The sequence below is a fragment of the Notolabrus celidotus genome, chromosome 14, assembly GCF_009762535.1.
Source record: "Notolabrus celidotus isolate fNotCel1 chromosome 14, fNotCel1.pri, whole genome shotgun sequence".
Taxonomy (NCBI): Eukaryota; Metazoa; Chordata; class Actinopteri; order Labriformes; family Labridae; genus Notolabrus; species Notolabrus celidotus.
Genome location: NC_048285.1, coordinates 24,245,430 through 24,263,666, shown reverse-complemented (window position 1 = coordinate 24,263,666; position 18,237 = coordinate 24,245,430). Strand labels below are relative to the sequence as shown.

Sequence of the window (18,237 nt, the reverse complement as noted above, 5' to 3'; positions counted from 1 at the left end):
CACAGGCCCTAACTGTTGATTCCAGTTGTATGTGCAAGCTTTCTCTTGATGCATGATTATCTTTTTCTACAAAACATCATCTGCATTTTAGAGTGGCAGGTCTTGATTAATACAAACAGATGTTTCCCCACTCTAGTGGAGAAATACTCTAAATAGAAGCCACATTTTCAGGGAATTGAGAGATTGTAAATACCTCAAGCAGCTTTGGGAGCTGATTTCCACTCATTAAAAAAAAAAGAAACAAAACATCCAAATGTTTAGAGACCACTGAAGAGAGTCTCACCAAGAGGTAATAAACACGTAAATCTCATAAATAGACAGAAACCTGACCTGGTTTCCTCGTCCAGGTCTTTTGTGCAGGAGGGAAGAGGACCCTGCTGCAGGGGCGGAGCCTATAAAAAGCTACATAGCAAAATGGTGTGAGCGCACAAGTGTGTGTCCAAGCCCAGCAGGTTAGTGATAAATCTTTGGAGCGGTCCTGTCCACACATAAGTGTCAGTTCCCACTCTGTGTCACAGCCTCTGACCGTTAAACTTTCAGCTTTATTTACCTTTCAAAAGGCTCCACAGCCCTGCAAATCCCTGTGAGGCAGTTACAGCTCCACTTGCTTAAAAAAGCTACATTTCCTCCTTTGAAATTCTTTCACCAGCTAAAGGAAACAGCTGCACTTGTATGGTGTTGACTAAGCTAGCATACTGCAGTAATTATTTCAGTGCTCATGCTGGCATCCTCCAACAGCTGCTCACACTTCACCACTGGCAAACACAAAACCCGGCGCTGGATCCTGAATGAAGCCTTGCTCTTGTCTCTCAGTCTGTTCACTTTGTGCCAAGTACACAAACTGTATTAAACCCCAGAAACCACCAGCATATTTCCCTCTGGCATCTGTACAAACACGCTGTGACTGGAACAGATTCCCATCACTCATATAAAGTGGAGTGTTATCTGCGTATCACCATAATAAGCAGCAGTAGTGTTATTGTCCAGCTCAAATGCTGCACAAAATCAGGAGTTATATTCATAAGCAAAGAGTATGAATTAACATCAAACGCATGGTAATCTGGAGGATTTGACATGGAATATTATGGAAAGTAATGGCTGCAATTTGAAGATCAAAGATGGTGTGGATCATTGAAAATGCACCATTTCCTTCCTTCTTTTCATCGCTGTGGAAAAAAAAAAATTAGAAAAAGGTTGCAGGGTTTTCTCTGACTGTTCTGGCTCATTCTGACATCCCATGGGTGATACTCTAAGAAGGGAATCATGGAGGAAAAGGAAGCAGTGTGATTAATAGACGATTCTGTGACTAGCTTTTTTGGCTTTGCGGGGCTAAATAACTCAAGGGCCTCACAGAGGGAGGGAAGCCGAGCGGATAAAGGAAGAGCAGAAAAAGACCGCCCTCAACAGGAGGCTGTAATGCAAGAAATAATAGAGTTGGAAGCTATTCAACTCAGGAGAATCAGACCAGATAGAAGGACACACCTGCAAGAACTCGAGAGGAAGAACTTTTAGCAGCTCAGCTGAAATTAAAAAAAGACTCAAGGCACTGATCTAGAGCCCGGGGACTACATCTCAAATTGTCTCATTGAAAAACCATTAAGTTTTATTTCCCTGTATTTAGGGTCAACCTGTGGTACCAATTCCTCAAAAAAACTGGCAACCAACAGGCCACAGAAGACTTCCAATGATCTGTTATCTCTATCCGTGAACTTACATAAACCGCTCTTCTCTCCGCGGAAACATTCAGAGCTTTGAGGCCACGCCAGATATTTAACTTGGCTCTGCTTTCACTTTCTGAGATCGGGGAAAAGAGGAGGAACGCATAAAAAAGGGAGGCCGAGAATGTACAGCTAGCTTCACTTCCTTTTTATTCCCAAAGCGTTGTGCATTGTTTTGGACTCCACACCGTCAGCCGTCAGTTCTTCGTCGTGGGAATGGTTGTAACGTAAAGACCACAAATAAAAGCCTGTTAGCACAAGTGATGTTAAATAGTGCCTTGGTATTTTGCGATTGCGCTCTGATGCCAGTGATTAGAGGGAGTAATTACAGTATACATGATGAACATACCTCCACCCCGCTGGCAGAGCCCTACCCACATTTTTTCCCTCACCACAGAAGAGTTAAAATGATTCCTTGCTCTCTACCAAGAAGTCCAACTGAGGAAAAGCAGAGTTTCTTAAAGCACCTGCAAGAGCTCTGAAAAAACTTCTCCTTCATACTTTTCCATGGATTTCTTTTTTGAACTTCTCTATCTGTTCTTCATCTCCACGGCTCAGACAGCGAACACCTGGAGCAACAAAGAGTGGAGGGGGGGAAAAGCGATGAAGTGATGAAGATGCCTTTGTTTCTCGAGGGGGTTTCGGCCACACAGTGAACTCAAACGTCAAACAGAGAGAAATGATTCCACATGTCGGGCTTTCAGCTACAATGAGCTCCTTTCTGCACTCTGAGATCAGAACTGTAACTCAGCTGCAGAAAAAACCCACAGTTATACTTTCATTTGCAGATATAATTCCTTAGTTTTATTTCCTCGTCTTTCAGCCCTTTAAAACCAGAGGACATACCTGTGGCTCTCGCTGCACACCATAATTATATGATAGATGAAAAGAGAGAATAGAAGTAGGTGCATTACTTGGCTGAAACTCACATTCCTGACATGAAACCTTCATCTTTTTTTGCCTCACCTCATCAGCTTTGTAAGCTCCTGTGGGGGATTGTGTGCACACAAACAGTTGGCAGCTGATTCAGCTAGCCTAAAAGGACATTGAATGATCTCAGTATAGTCTGTACTTCACCTTTACTGACTGACTGACCGCAACACACAGACCAGGAGTAGCTAACATGCGACTTAAAGAGCACACCTGCTGCCACCGAAAGCAGCAGTGCTGTCAAATGAGCAGGTGGCGAGTGACATGCTGGAGAGCTGCGGAGCTGAGCGAGGGGTTAAGTATTTTCTCTGTGTTTATTCACTCCCTTCACTCGCACGGTCTCCTGACTCGATTTAACACTTCACAGGGTACAAGTCACGTCAGTGGGGAGGCTTCTACAAGTTTATTCCCTGCAGAGAGATTAAACACAAAATACATGAGCAAGTCCTTCACCAGCAAAATCTATTTGACCCCTAAAAAACAAAAGTAGCATGTACGTTTTATCTGCTACTGAGTATAATAGCCACTATGCCACTTTAAAGCAGAAGGATGAAGTTAAACTTAGCTATCTCCTGCCTTCAGATCAATTGGTGCCAATCCAATGGGGAACAATTGCACAGGCGTTGTTCACAGGCTTTAAACTTTCAGTGAACAATGCAGGACTTGTGTGTTAATGTCTAATCTCCTCCGTCTCCTCATGGTCTTTTTTTTTTTAAATGATAGCCACAGGAGCTAAAGTAATGAAACTGTGAGTCACAATCCCTTCTGACGCCAGACCAAAGTAATCAGAATGGCATTTGATTTCAAGCTCAGTATTCAGTCATCAGAGGTCGTTGATGTGGGTGTAAATAGATATTTTTATTCATCTTCAGTACTTTTTGGAGAAGACTTTAAACGCTGAATCAAAACTGATTTCAATATTGCAAGGGTTTGCAGCATCTGTGTGGCATCATCAGCCTTACACAACATTATATGATATTAATTTCCCTTTTTTTTTATTAAAGCTGCTGTAAGGAGTTTTTATCGAGTTGTGAAACAGACTGAAATAAACAGTGATGCCTTTTATGACCTACAAAAGCAAACTAGACCATTTGTAGCAAGACTGATGATTTCTATGTAGTGATTTGTAATGACTGAAATTGCTGCAAGGAGGTAGATGTCAGAGCAGGCGATTGACGGCACCCTCCAGAGTCTTTTTTTTCACAACAAATATCTGCATTGAGTAAACAGTTTGACTTTTAAAGACAGCAGGATGAGGGTTTTAAGATCAGCATGAGAGGTACTGCTTTGTCCACAGGGGGCGCCAAAGTCAACACAAACAGAAAGTAGCTTTAAAGATACAGAGACCTAGAAATGTAAGAAGTGTGGAACCTTGGACTACTGAAGTAATCATGCAACTATGATCAACTTAAAACAGTTTAAAAACTAAAATAAGTGCTGTTGATTAGGCAAATGCACCCAAACAATTATCTCATAAAGTTCCAGTTTAGTAGAGATCCAAACCCATGAGCGACTTCAGATTTAAGGTCCAGTGACAAGGCCAATGTATTCATTTTTGTGTGTCACATCATTAAACCAAGCTGTTTCGAATAAATCTTTTGGGATTATCCCTTTAAGCAAAGTAGAGCACAATAAACAGCATCACGCATAGATTCTAATCTTTATTTTTCAAACTTGCTACTCTTACAGCAAAATCATCACCAGATGTTATCATGGATGTCAGTCACTTCAGGTCACAGTCAATGGGCAGTGACCTACTCGGCCTGTTTAACATTCACACTAAACAAATAATACAAACCTCAGAGTCAAACATCAGGTACAAAGATCACGAGTGATATTAACAGCCTAAATCAAATAAGATGCATGACAGTGAGGTGTAGATTACTTTCATGTAGGTGTGCACAGTACTGAGTTTGCAAGGACCTGGTATTTTAACTGGGATTTGTCACACATCCCAAAGGCTAACTAGCAAACTGCTGTTCAGTGGTAGCTTACTGTTGTCAGCATAGTTTAATTAGTCAAAAAATATTCACATTATAGGAGCAAACATGTAAATGATGAAGTCCTAACCCAAAAAAGTATGACAACAAGTCTACATTGAGGATGTAAAACAGACCAAAACAAAATACTCCATAAGCAATATGTGTAACATCCACAGCTTCATGTTGCAACCATTGAGTCTGTGTTTCATCGCCTCCTCCTCTACTGCCTTCTGAGAAACAACATTAGTGATCATCATGTGTCTGAACACCGCGTGAATAATGTGCAGGACAAGAAAAGAAGCCGACCGCGACACTGTGTGCCAGTAATCTCTCTCTTTGAGGCCCTGGCGTCTCTAATTGCCTGGACACTTGTGTCCGAGGGGTTTCTCTCATACCACACTGAAAAGATGAGACCTCTCGTGCTCCTTACAACAGGCTTAAGCTGATAAACCCATTCATTCAACATGGCCGTGGGATCGCTGCTCCATGCAAACAGATTGGGCAAAAAAAGACTAATCAAAACAGCGATTAGCCTCCAACGCTGAGACGGGGCTAAGCCACAGAGCGGTCTCGGCAGGGGGTCCACGCACTCTACCACGAAAAGTGTCTGATGATTTGTGTGAGCTGTGTTCTGAAGAACGCGTTCCTCTGTGCAACTACATGAGTAGGGAATATGTGTGGAATGCATGCGGTGGGTTTTTTTTTATTGAACAAAGACGTGAAGTTGTTGATTTGTAAATGGGATGTGACAGATGGAGAAATGCACAGACAAGCAAGCCTCAGAAAACGGAAAACACTCCAGGCCCAGTGATAGCATGAATCCAAGGCTACTCCTTCACTCAGAGGGTGTTCAAAGCGAATCAGCTCATTCACATAATCAGCAGAACCTCCCATGACAGCTTAGCGTGTTACTCAGCCTCCACCAGTCTTCCCTCTAATTTCTCCCCGTTACAGCCAACAACATTGCCAATACCTCCATATGGGCAGCCATCAGTGCATCATCTGGCCTGTAGCTCTTGTATATTATACAGCCTTCATGTGTTTCTCAGCAGCAAGGTCAAGATCTGCGCTTGTTTACTAGACTGGCAGCTGAGGTGAACAAACAAGCTGGACTTCGACACACATTCTATACAACAGTGATAAAAAAAGAAGCAGGTTTTGTTTTGAGCAGATTTTATTACACAACCTCAAAGCATAAAGTTGGACACAATAGTTGAGGCTGAGTCGAAAGTTTGCAAAAAGAGGAATATGCTTTCAACATGTGTTTGGTTTTTAAGCATTTATAACTAATAAATATTCCCAAAAAACAATGTGCGGTTGCCAAACTCATGAGTTTCCCTTTAGCTAAACAAACCCTTCCGAATCGTTTAGCCCATTGTTTTGTTCATTCGACTGAGGACATAAATATTTTTGTTTTTTCTTTCCCTATCATTCTAATCAAAGTTGCTGAAAAAAGGAAATTGACATAATCTATCTGCCTCAATGAGTCACACCAACTGCAATTGGCTGGCTAATATAGTTCAGTGTTGTTTAGCAGATAAATACATGGATATGTTCCTCACAAGGTGGAGGGAACCAAAGCAGAGCACAAAGGGGAATGAATATTGGACTCACATTTTGGTTTAACAACCCCAAATCAGAGCTTATGTTGCTTAACATTTTCTGAAATGCATCCATACTTTACCTTAAAGCTAGTATTTATGAAATTTGGAAATCAAGCAGAGGAACTATCAGAAAATGTGGGGGGATGGTTTGGCTAAGGTGGTAAATTGCCTCCCAGAAGCTATAGTCCTGGACATGGGTGGCCTAGTTTTAGTCAATGACATGTGGCTCTTTGCTGCATGTCATTCCCCACTCTCTCTTCCCAGTTTGCAACTCCATCCCCTGATCTTTCTCAATAAAAGGCATTAGAAGCTTAGAAATGAATGAAACATAGATTTAAAAACATTAGCAATGCACACATTTTTAAGAAGAAACGTTATTTGAAAGCTGTGTATACAATTTTGAAATATTGGCTCTAAGCCCTGGCCTAAAATTACTAACACACACATCAACTCTCACAGACAGGTGAGAAATTCTACTCCTGTAATATTTCAAACACACAGATATAATTAAACCAGTACATTTTTTACATTCTGTAGAAAAACATATGCTCAATGTAATCTTCTCTGCTTTCCTGATAATGCATGAATCAATTTATAGGCAACCCTGCATTATTATTATTATTTCCCTCATTGTCTGCCTGCCAGTGACCTTGAATAATATCTCACTAATGTATTCTAGAGCATCATGTGACTGAAACATGCACACACGCGATGACAGATACCAACTGGGAATATCAACATATCCATTTGTCCGAGTTGATTTAATGTGCAATCATGTGGGGAGTGTGTTTACGCAACAGTGTTGAACACACAGGCAGAGCAAACTCAGTGACCCCAGCTGCAGTCAATTTTGGCCATTTAGATTAAAAATCTAAATAGAAACGTATTAAATGATCCAAATTCAGGAATGTTTGTTTGTGTGCTGTTTCCTGGAGGAGCAGGAGAAATGATTCCAAGTGACTCTTAAAATAATGAGCAAACTACAGGCCATGAGATCTGCCACAGCCAGACTCTGCTCATTTTTTTCTTAATGCAATATGCCAACTTATCAGGACCAGCATTTAAATTAACTACACAATTTGCTAGTCTCGTTCAGCAGCTGCGAAAAGAAGTATATTTGAAGGGTGGTAACTTATTATATATATCTATATTCTGTCAGCAGCGGTTGAAACTCTCATGCTACCATGCTGCTTCAATATTATGAAAAAGATACTTGTGGGGCATCTGACCTCAAAAGACATATCATAAACCCCCAGACGACTTACTACACTGTAGGAATTTAACAGCTGTCTTTAAATGTGGCATCCCAGAAGCAAAATGAGAACTAAGCATCGGTTAAAGCACACCAAAGTGAGGTCTGCGATGTTGTAACATGACCACATTTGTTTTGCATGAATGAACACTTTGAAAGGTAAGTTATGATTAAAAGAAGACTGGATCTCTCAGTGGAGACAGTGCAGGAAAACACATTTCTTTCAACTGTCAAAAGACTGACTATTTCTGGGTTTGAATATTATTTAGTTTTCCCTGGTGCTCAGTGACATCTTCAATCTGTCCGATGCTGAGCAAGGTCTGCATCAGATGTCACTGCTGAGACGTACCTTATAAAAACTACTAGCAGTTACATTTTTTAATATCTTACTTTAAGAAACGACTCACTATTTTGTGAGATATACTGCATTTCTTTGCTTTTCTGATCAGTTAGATGTTAAATCATCACTTTCATGTCTGTGTTCCATTAGCTTAGCTTAGCTCTATCATCTTTGTACCCATAAAACTTGACTCACGTCAATTTTATATCTTGTTTTTTTAACATATGGATTTAACATATGACATGAAACATAAAATATACTTAATGAGGTGCTGATAGCTGACTTTTTTTCCTTTGGACAGAGCCAAGCATGATGTTATCCACATGTTTTGAGTTTATGCTAAGCTAGGATAACCAGCTGCTGACTGCATGCATTTCTCGTACAGATACTTGCAGTGCTATGAGTCTTCTTGTCCTACTCTAAGTAAGAACTTAATATTGAAAAATCTATCAAACTCTTTGTAGACCACAAAGTTAAGAAAGGCATTTTGACCACTGTAGTCTGACACTGAAGATATCACAGCTTTATATCTCTTTATCCCCCACTTCATCTACAGCTTAGTTTTTCCAGTTTTCTGTCCTTGTTGAAAAAGAAAAAAAAGAAAACCAGAAGAATGTCTTCCTTATCCATTATATCTTAATCAGGGTCTATGTATGGAAAACAGCATTAAGTTGTCTCACAAATCCATCAACATTATTAAAATCCCATGCTGAGATTACACTGACAGGCAATAAAAAAGATTCACTGCACTGGCGTTGCATTTTACAGTATATCTTTTTAATTCCTTGAAGATGTGGCCTGGATGCTGTTCTGTCCTCTGTCATGCAGCATTTAGAAACCCACAAACCCCAATGGAGTGGAGTTAAGCATTTTCTCCATCCACATACAGCGCTCTGTTAGCCTGAGGCAAGGACTACCATTTCTCTTTTATCTCTTGTCTCTTTATGCTCACACAACTACTGTTCCTACCCTCACATCAAAGCACGGCACTTAATGTACCCAGCCTTTTTTGTCTAACATACCCATACATCCCTTTCGGGTAGCTTTCCCCCTTTATGAACACCACCTGTTGTGTTCTAAATATACACTTAGTTTCGCATCAAAGTGGATGCTACAGAAAAATTGTGAAACAGCTTTTCATACAGATGAATTTCATTGTTTAGGTAAGGGTTCATCTTGAGTTGAACCCTAGCTAACTTAGGGAGCAGCAGCAAATATTTTAACCATTCATCTATTAGCTTTAGCTAACAGTTTACATTATCCAGCACTTAAAGCTAGTTCTAGTGTTTATCAGTAGCTTTAAGCTAACATCTCAACATTTTATCCTCTTCCTGGCCGACTACTTCAACTGTCTGTGTATTATTTCAAGCTAACTATTTTATGCTAACCCAACATTTTTAGAGAAGTAAGCTAAGCGTTGTATCTGTTAGCTTACTAGTTTTGACTATTAATCCCTTAGTTTTGCTAACTATTCGGGCTATTTGTCAACAACTACTTTTCGCTAACTAATTTAGTAATTATTTTATCTGTTTGCTAAATTGTTCTTTGACTGTTTACTTTGAGTTTTTTTTAGCTAATTTTGTTTCTAAATTCATTTGAGCCAACTTTTTCAACTGTTTGTCCATTGAATAAAACAGTAATCTTACTTTTAACTATTTTTTATATGGGTATTCAATACTTTTGGCTAGTTCAACTATGTAACTTTTGCTAACTTGTCAACCACTTATACATTATTTTAGCTAACCATTTTTATTTTTTTTAAAGTTATATTTTTGGGCTTTTTGCCTTTATTTGATAGGAGAGCTGAGGAGAGACAGGAAATGTGGGGAGTAGAGAGTGGGGGAAGACATGCAGGAGATGGCCGCCCGATCGGGAGTCGATCCGGCGATCTCTGCAACAAGGACTATAGCCTCTGTATGGGGGGCGCTTAGACCGCTAGGCAACCAGCACCCCATTTTGTGATTAATTGATAACATTAGGTTAGCTAAATTTATTATTTTTAGCATCAAGCTCAAATTTTTGATTGATTTAGTGGTTCAACCAAACTTTTTCAACATAGCGTAACACTTGAGTGTTAATCACTACATATAAGTCCAGTGTTATCAAGTATAGAATAAAACTGATGGTATTTAGGTCCGTGACAACAGTCTTATAACAGTAAAGCAAAGGGGACTCGCACTCAGAAAGCAAAGACACATTTTGTCTGTCTTTGTCTGTTTGCATACTTGTAAGTTGCAGTTGATAATAATAATCCCTTCGCCTCATGCAACGGCAAACTGTCAGCAAAGACAGCAGGCTGGTGCCAGTGTGCCATGCAACACGCTGAGATACTGGGTCTCTGTGTGCAGGGAGCTTCTTTTTCGACAGGAGCAGAAGCTGCATGAGCACTTCGACTTGGATGAAAACACCACAGTGAGGGGGGTTTACAGCTCGCAAAGACAAAATGCTGTTTCCTTCGTATGAGCAGGGTTGTGGTCACATGGAAGGGAAGAGGTTATGGTCTAAGGGGAAACTTGTCACGCCAGAAATTTTCATACTATGAATAAATTTACATCAAATCAGAGCTGCCACTCAGTGATAGAGCAGATATCGTGAAGGAGATAGGTTTCAGGGAGTGTTGCTGATAGAGATTAAGATTCTCATAGAGCGCAGACAGTCCAAAGCACGTATCAATCATTGCGTCTTTTTCATTTAGCTTTAGAAATACGATCAGTGGGGATGATGAGGGGGAAACTATGCAATCACAAAGAGCCAACATTCAATCTAGGAGAGATAACAAAAGAAGGACGAAAGACAGCTCGAGATGGCAGGATGCCCCTGGGGCGGCTATGCTGTTATTATGTTGGAAGGGGCTGCTGAGCTGTGGTGTGGGGCAATTAGAGACCGGAGGATTGAGTGGGGGAGGGTCCAGGCACAACAAACCATCCATGAAGTGTTTTCAGCTCAGAGAAAAGGACGAACAAACCTCCTGGATATGTAGCAGTAGTATTAAAAAAAAGAAACACAGCGGATGATGGTGGATCTCTGAATCAAAATAACCATCAGCTTTTTTCCACGGAAAGTCGCTTGGTCTAAGCTGCTTTCCTGTCATCAGAGGAATCCAGAATTAAATCAAGCGATTGTATGCTGAACTTTATGCCGCACTGGTTTGGATGATTTCATTGCTAAGTATGTGACAATTGAGACCGGTTAGGGATAACATACGCAAGCACATGAATCATCTGTTGTTCTCATCGAGAGCTACTGCAGACATGGTGGTGAACACATTAGCCATGTCTATTATCCTTAACGTCACTTCACTGTGGAAAGTCGTGACTGAAAACCACACGGCGTCCAGGAGCAGTCCAGCTGGAAAACATGAGGACAAAGAGGAAAAAGTCAATCCCAGAGTATCGTTTCAGTAGTTTCGTGGATCGCGGACAGAGGTCGCAGCCTGACAACTATTGTGTTTTGTCTTTTAACGGCTGGATAACAGAAGCAAAGACAGATTAAGTTGCGAGAGGGAATGCGTTTTACAAAACACACAGTCCAACTGTTCCTAAACTCTCACTTCAGTAACTTAAGCCTCTGAACTTCACCTCTGATTAGATCTCTATTGTCACCTCTCATAATATTACAGATCTCTTAGTAAAAAGGACACAATGGGCAGTGAGAGGGGACTGTAACACAAGCTTGTAACAGTTGGCATTGCCAAGTATCTCCAGCCATCACAAACACACACTGTTTCCATGCCCTGTGGTCCTGACTGGCTTCAGCGGAGCAGGTGTGTGTGCCCGCATTCTTTATATAAGCGCCTGTCAAACACGGCGCACAGAAACAAGGCCTCACAGCTGCAGGACAATGGAGCCATGTTAAAATACAGACTGCAGCCGGGCAGGAACCTGGGGACAAAATCAAAGCAGCAGTTTCTACAAGGTCAGCGTACTGCGACTTTAAGTACATGTTGAGGATTGATGAAGCCAGGGAGTGTTTGGAGGTCTTTTTAAATCACTGTACCCCTTTTTCTTTATCCATTTATAGGAAAAAACACATGGACTTTAACAAGATTAACCCACATGATAAAAAAATGTTTCCACATAATGGTGACTGAAGTAGGAAAAAGCTATCGCATCTGTTTCATAGGACAGATGTGCAGAAGACGAGGGAGACAATCAAGACACGCAAACTCTGCACATGGTCAAACCTGCAAAAATATATATTTATTAACAACAATTCAGTCCTAGACCTTTATCTGGAAATCAGTGTGTTAAAAAGGGCAGGACACCTTACAAAGCGTGCAACTAAACACCTCATTTACTCAGACTGAACATTTCATAAAGTTACAGAACTCAAAAGAAGTTATCCACAATCAATTTAAAATCTATAAACTCAAGTAAAAGTGACACTTCTGGTCTCGAAAGCCAAATAATCATCAAACAGAGAAATGGAACAATCCACTAAGAGTTTAGAGTTGTAGATTAATACAGTTTCATACATCCTAGGGAATAAAAAGCATCAACACTTTTCTGACAAACTGCCTCATGAAGTTCTAGGAAACTTTGATAATAAATATATGTTTTTGCATGTTAGACAGCGTGCAGGAGTTTGAAACCACAGAAATAAAGAAGCATCCAATCTAAGCAACATTAATATCAAGTTACAGGTGGAATGCAAACACTGTTTTCTTTGCCTTAATATAAAGTAGGCCCCAAAGTGCAGCTCAAGCTATGTTTGGGAAAGACCTCTAAATCAAATGTCTTGGTATCACAAACCTGAAAGAGACAATAACCTGTGAGTCTAATTAAATGTACACAAAGAGTTTCTTTCATTTCACATGCACACATGATCGAGACCTGACTCAGCACTTCTCATGGATTTTAAAGTTTCTTTTTTTGTCTTATGGGATATTCCTCAAATCTAAATCAAACCTCCATAAGAAGTCAGACAGCATGAAACTTTAGGATAACTGTCACTCTAAGGTTTCACAAGTCATTTAATCTGCCGGGGTTAAACGCCTTGAAGTAAGGATTAGCTTGATTCCCCCCAATAAATCCCAGAGCTAACTTTGTAATAGGCTTCTTAGTAAACCTTCCGTGCTTTGATCAGAGTCAGGAGTCTGAAAAAAGTGAGTGCCACTGTTTCACGTACACGGTTTATATGGCGGGGACGGCCGTGTCAGACCACTACCTGTTAACCTCACTCTGGTGGTGTCCATTATAAAGCTATTATGAGGGATACAGAGAGGTTTAGTTTCACTCTGCATACATCGTCTTTTCTTCACCTTCCTACAGGGGTAGTTTCAGTCTTTGGTACTCACATAGTCTGCATATTTTTGAAGTATTATCCAACTGTCTTTGGAAGTCGTCAGAGATGTTCTACATTTGTCTTACTGTCTCCCTGGTTATCTTATACACCTTAGTTTGGCATCCTGCAGACAACATGCATGAAGTTTGTTCCCATGAGCCGGAGTACAGAGGAAACTGATGACTAACACATCCTCTCTGAATCCTAGAATTAATCCCTTAAGCTATTAATTACAGATGTTCCACATCACACAGAGCTAAAAACGTCTCATTCTGCTGAGGTTATTAGCCCATATGGTTCGACTGAACACATGAGGAACAGAAATTAAAAAGAAACCAACCCCCAAAAAAGCCAAAAGCAGCAGTGACAGATGAAGAAGGGGGATTACCACCTGCAGTTAAAACAGTTCAGACCTCTTTTCAAGTCATTCCTGCTGTCACCAGGAGAGGAGGTATAATAGTTTGGGCACATTGCAGTTTTCAGCAGATCGGTGACATATCGATGAAAAGTGAACTCAGCCCCTCTCTGAAGCCCCTCAGCGCACTCAGACCCTGGCTGCCAGCCGAGCGAGCGGGCGTCCTGCCTCAGGGGGCCGGCTGCAGAGCAGAACGCTAGACCAGGAGGACTCGAACAAGAGGCCTTTCTCTCGCACAGAGATGTGATCCTCCCCCCTCAGACCCTCAGAGTCCAGCAGGAGCAGCTCTGGCAGCACATCAGCGTGTCCCCCCTCACCCTCCCCTCCTCCCTTTGGTCAAGTTTGGTTTTCACTCTGCCTTGGCCAAGGCTTTAATTGATTTACACAAAACTCTGCTGCACAAGTCCATGTAAGGCAGTGCCAGCCAGAAAGCAAAGAGGACAGGCAGACAGCTGGACGAGTCTGGACAACAAGCAATCACTGAGAGCGAGTTATTCAAGGAGGAGGAAGAACGCACAAAGATTCACTCTGTGCTGCTCAGATACAGTGTTCTGACCTATAAGCCAATCCAACCACCTTAAGAATGGAAAGTATGAAATTAGAAAGACTTCCCTGTGTTTTAAAGTCACATTGCAAAAAATAGAAACAGCTAAATTAGATACATTTGCACTGAGAAAAAAAGAACGGTCATACTTTGAAGTCTATTTATGTTGGCTAAAATACCAACTCAGAACTTAAGACTTTCCAACTATGTTCAAAGGACAGATTAAAAAAGGATTGGCCTCGACTTTTCTTTCTCTCTGTGTTTAATCAAGAATATTATCCCTGCTTGATTAAATAACAAACATTTCCTGTAACGGGAAGGCCTGAATAACTCCTGTGAGAAAAGAGGACAGTCTGCGGTGAGGGAGAGATTGCCAAGTCGAAGGAGGACGAAGATGAGGAGGAGGAGGCACAGTCTGAGACTCTTAAGACGGGATCGAGGAGAAACTGCATCATTCAGGAGATGAGCTCAGCACGCAGTCAGAGAGAGAGGTGAGAGGGCCACTTAGTCTCTGCAGAGCCACAACATCAACACAGCCGACCACTGGGTCAATATGAGTCACCAGTTAGCTCTGCCGTTAGCACACACAGGCTACGTATAAGAGATCCCCTGTAACATTCAGCATCATCTTCAGCTGTCTGTCTTCCTTATACCGTCAATTCAATCCGCAGCACATCTCACACTTTCCTGATTTGCCAAACGTGACTCCCACACTTCAGTGAGACACGTCTAATTATAACCAGGAAATGAAAATGTGTGCATTTCTGTCCTGAATTGACCAGCTTGCGCTCCAGCAGGATGCAGAAATCCCTAAACAATGGGCAACTAATTACAACTGCAATTAACAACTGCTTTCTGTATCAATTAATCTGTGATTGGTTGCAGATTATTTTTCAATTAGTCAATGATTTGTCCAAAAACTAGAGAGCAACATGCATAGTGAATCCCCACAGCCACATTTAATATATCACAACAGCTTGTATTGTTCAAGCAACAGTCCGAACCCCAGAGATAAAAATAATTATCATATAGGAGAAATGGAAAGTATGAAAAATTAAACTTTATTTTGTCATTTCTGCATGAAAATTGACTAAAATTAGTGTTAGCATTTTTATTATTTTTTGTTGATTGGCAAGGCATTTCATTGTGGCTGATCACAGCTAACTAAAGCAACAATATGAGAAGGAAAAAAGAGAAATCATCTTCCCTATAATTTCAGGACTGGAAGAGAAAATTAACAAACGTGGACATAAGAAATGCTGCAGCAGAATCGGACACAGGTTACAGAATATACTGTACCTTATTAAAATGTAAATGCCAACATGCATGAATCATGAATTAGAGGATAATGAGGCACAACACTCTGGAGATGTCACATTTATAAATCACTGGTACCGTCCTAATGATGCTTTTTCTACTGCTGAAAAGAAATCAGGCCGAAGGTTGGATGGAGCCCAAACTGAACCAGAAGTGCAGGCCTCTGCACAACACACAACCACACACACAAATAGATTGTGTTGTTCTATTCTCATAAGGCCGACACAGCCAGCAGACCACCGACAGGAGCGGTAACAATGGTTATGTGGATGCCACAGACATTTTTTCCACCAGCATCTCCAACACAATAACGCTGCACTGTGGCGATGGATGTGCTCCGCCCCAGACAACAACAGGACAACCCCCCCATCCCCCTGTCATCACCCAGCCTCGTTCACGCCTGGACTTCATTATGAGGTGGAACGGAAATCATCATTGGCGATCTGGAAGAATTTACGAGACAATGATTCAATCCAAGTCATGCCTCACCTGCACTAAGCAGTAAAGGGGGGGAGGTGGAACAAAGATGCAACCTCTTTGACAAATAACAGATGAGATGTTGGCAGCTTAATATGTTAGATATATTCCAATATATGGCTAGAATATCATTCTTCTATATCTTATTTTTTATAGAATACTATTTTCCATGAATAGTTGTTCTTACAGATATAAACAGGCCTCATCTGCTACTGCAAGAGGTCAACATCCTCTTTGCCAATATCTGGAAAAGGTATACGCTTCTTAATTTTGCGGACAAAATCAGTATTCAGTGTCATGCATGACTGATCCTGTGCACATGATGCTGCACTGCATTCACTGTAACAATTGCAGTTAAATTACATTCTCTAAAACAGACACCTGTGCTGCAGACAGGAAAGCGTGACGGCCCACTTACATTCTGCGGCACACACACAATGAATGTAACATCATCTGAATGCTCCATGTTTACGCAGCTGCAAATATCACAAATATGTCCAACATATGCAATTTATATCTTACATAAGGAGTAGTATTTCAACTAGAACATATTTGAGAGTGTGAGGTAGTTTTAGATGAAGGAATATTTGACTTATTTGTTTTAAAAAAAATTAACAGCTCATTCATGAATATCTGAGATACGGACAAATTTAAAAAGAGGAAAATATGCAATTAAATATAATAATTTACTCAGATCCTAGAGATTTTCTATTTCTACTGCAAGGAAAATATTTACACTATGTGTTAAAAAAATACCTCTTATCATAGAAGAATAAATTAAGCAGCCTTACGATATTCAATCATCACACAAATATAGAAAATAAGCAGGGGGAATCAAAGCAGGCAAAGCAGGGAACTATAAATCTTCCATAAACTGCATTGTTGACATCCTCAGTATACAGCATAGCTGTATAAATCAAACCAAGGCCTCAACTGGGCAGCCTGTTTGTACAGTTACATGGATATAATGTGATGGATTTAACAACAACTTGGCTGTCTGAAATATTATGTGTCCATCATGATTGGTTGGACTGAACTGATTTGTTAAACAGTGGAAAGAGAGAAAAAAAGATGTTTCTGTCTCCCTCCTGTTAATAAGTCAGGCATGTGTGCACTGCTATATTTAGATGATCTTGATCAAATTAAGTTGAATGATTGAATGAGTTCCTCACTGACTGCAGAATGTGAAGTATGATCAAATATATTAATTGATGGCATGTAAGAGCTACTTTGTTTTTGGTAACACTGACTTTTACAAATGCTTTATCACTTTCCAAAGGCTCAATGTGCATTTCAGAAGCTGGATTAAATTTGTATTTGTCAATATTATTACAGTGAGTTCAGATTTACTTTATAGATAATTTGAAGGTAACAGAAGAACAGCTGATTGAAGTAAGGACAGTTAATCCGGTTGAAAAAGAGGTTAATGATGTTGGGGAAACAATCCAATGACCCGAATTAAAGCATATACACCTGTGCACTAACAGGAGAGCAACACACATCCTGCACGGGGGTTTCTGGTAGTTCCCAGCCCAGATAAACACGCCGAAAAAACCCCTCACGAGGCCGGGCAGTGAACCAGCAGTGTTCCCCATCATCCCCACAGCCCGTCTTACCTTTTTGTGTCTGTCTTTGAAAGGTAACGCAGGCCATGGCATCTCCTGCAAAAAGTCCTGCCAGTGTTTCTGGTCCTGATCAGACGAGATGAAGACGATTTCCAATTTATCCTTGTGTTCAGACGTCTTTTTGAACCTGCTGTAAAACTCGCACAGGCTGCCGTTGAACTGCTTGCACGGTGCGTTCAGGCTGCACCCGAAGAAGAGCCCGACCAGGGACAGCTTGGATCCCAGCGACTGTACGTCCACCTCGGCTTTCTCGCTGTTGACGAGCCGCTCCCCGAACAGACTCACCATAAACTCCGACATGGCAGCGCACAGTCCTCGTACACACAACGTTATCCTCAGCCAAGGCTGCTGTGCATGTACACCGCAATGTGCAGACGACACCCGGCACTTCCTTCACCTCCTGTGTGAGGGTTTAGGTGAGATCCCAGCCCCTGTGAGGCGATGCGGTCTGTGCTGCTCCACCGCGGCTCCTGCTCCGGTGTGAGCGCTGTGGAGGAATGCGCTCAGCTTTATGTGACTGCAACAGCGGCTGCGCTCTTTTACCCTCATTTCACACTCTTTAATCATTACATCTGGGGTTATTTCCACAGAAAAGGTTAGCTCTATCACGAATTTTGTCAATTTTGTTGGTGTCTTAATGTAGCTTTTTTAAGTTTAATGTATGAGCTAACATATTTTATTTCCCCCAAATGTATGATCTTTAAATTGAAAGCACCACAATCAAGGGTTGACTTCAGACCTACATTAAAT

General features: G+C 41.0%; 1 protein-coding gene across 1 annotated transcript in view; it reads right to left on the bottom strand.

The window, feature by feature from the left end:
• Nucleotides 1-17,994, bottom strand: part of nxn (nucleoredoxin) — a 65,535-nt gene extending 47,541 nt beyond the window's left edge. The window contains exon 1 of the mRNA XM_034701504.1: nucleotides 17,479-17,994. Coding sequence (XP_034557395.1) covers nucleotides 17,479-17,787 — 309 coding nt within the window. The 5' untranslated portion in view covers nucleotides 17,788-17,994. The remainder of the gene's footprint in view (nucleotides 1-17,478) is intronic.
• Nucleotides 17,995-18,237: the final 243 nt, after the last annotated feature.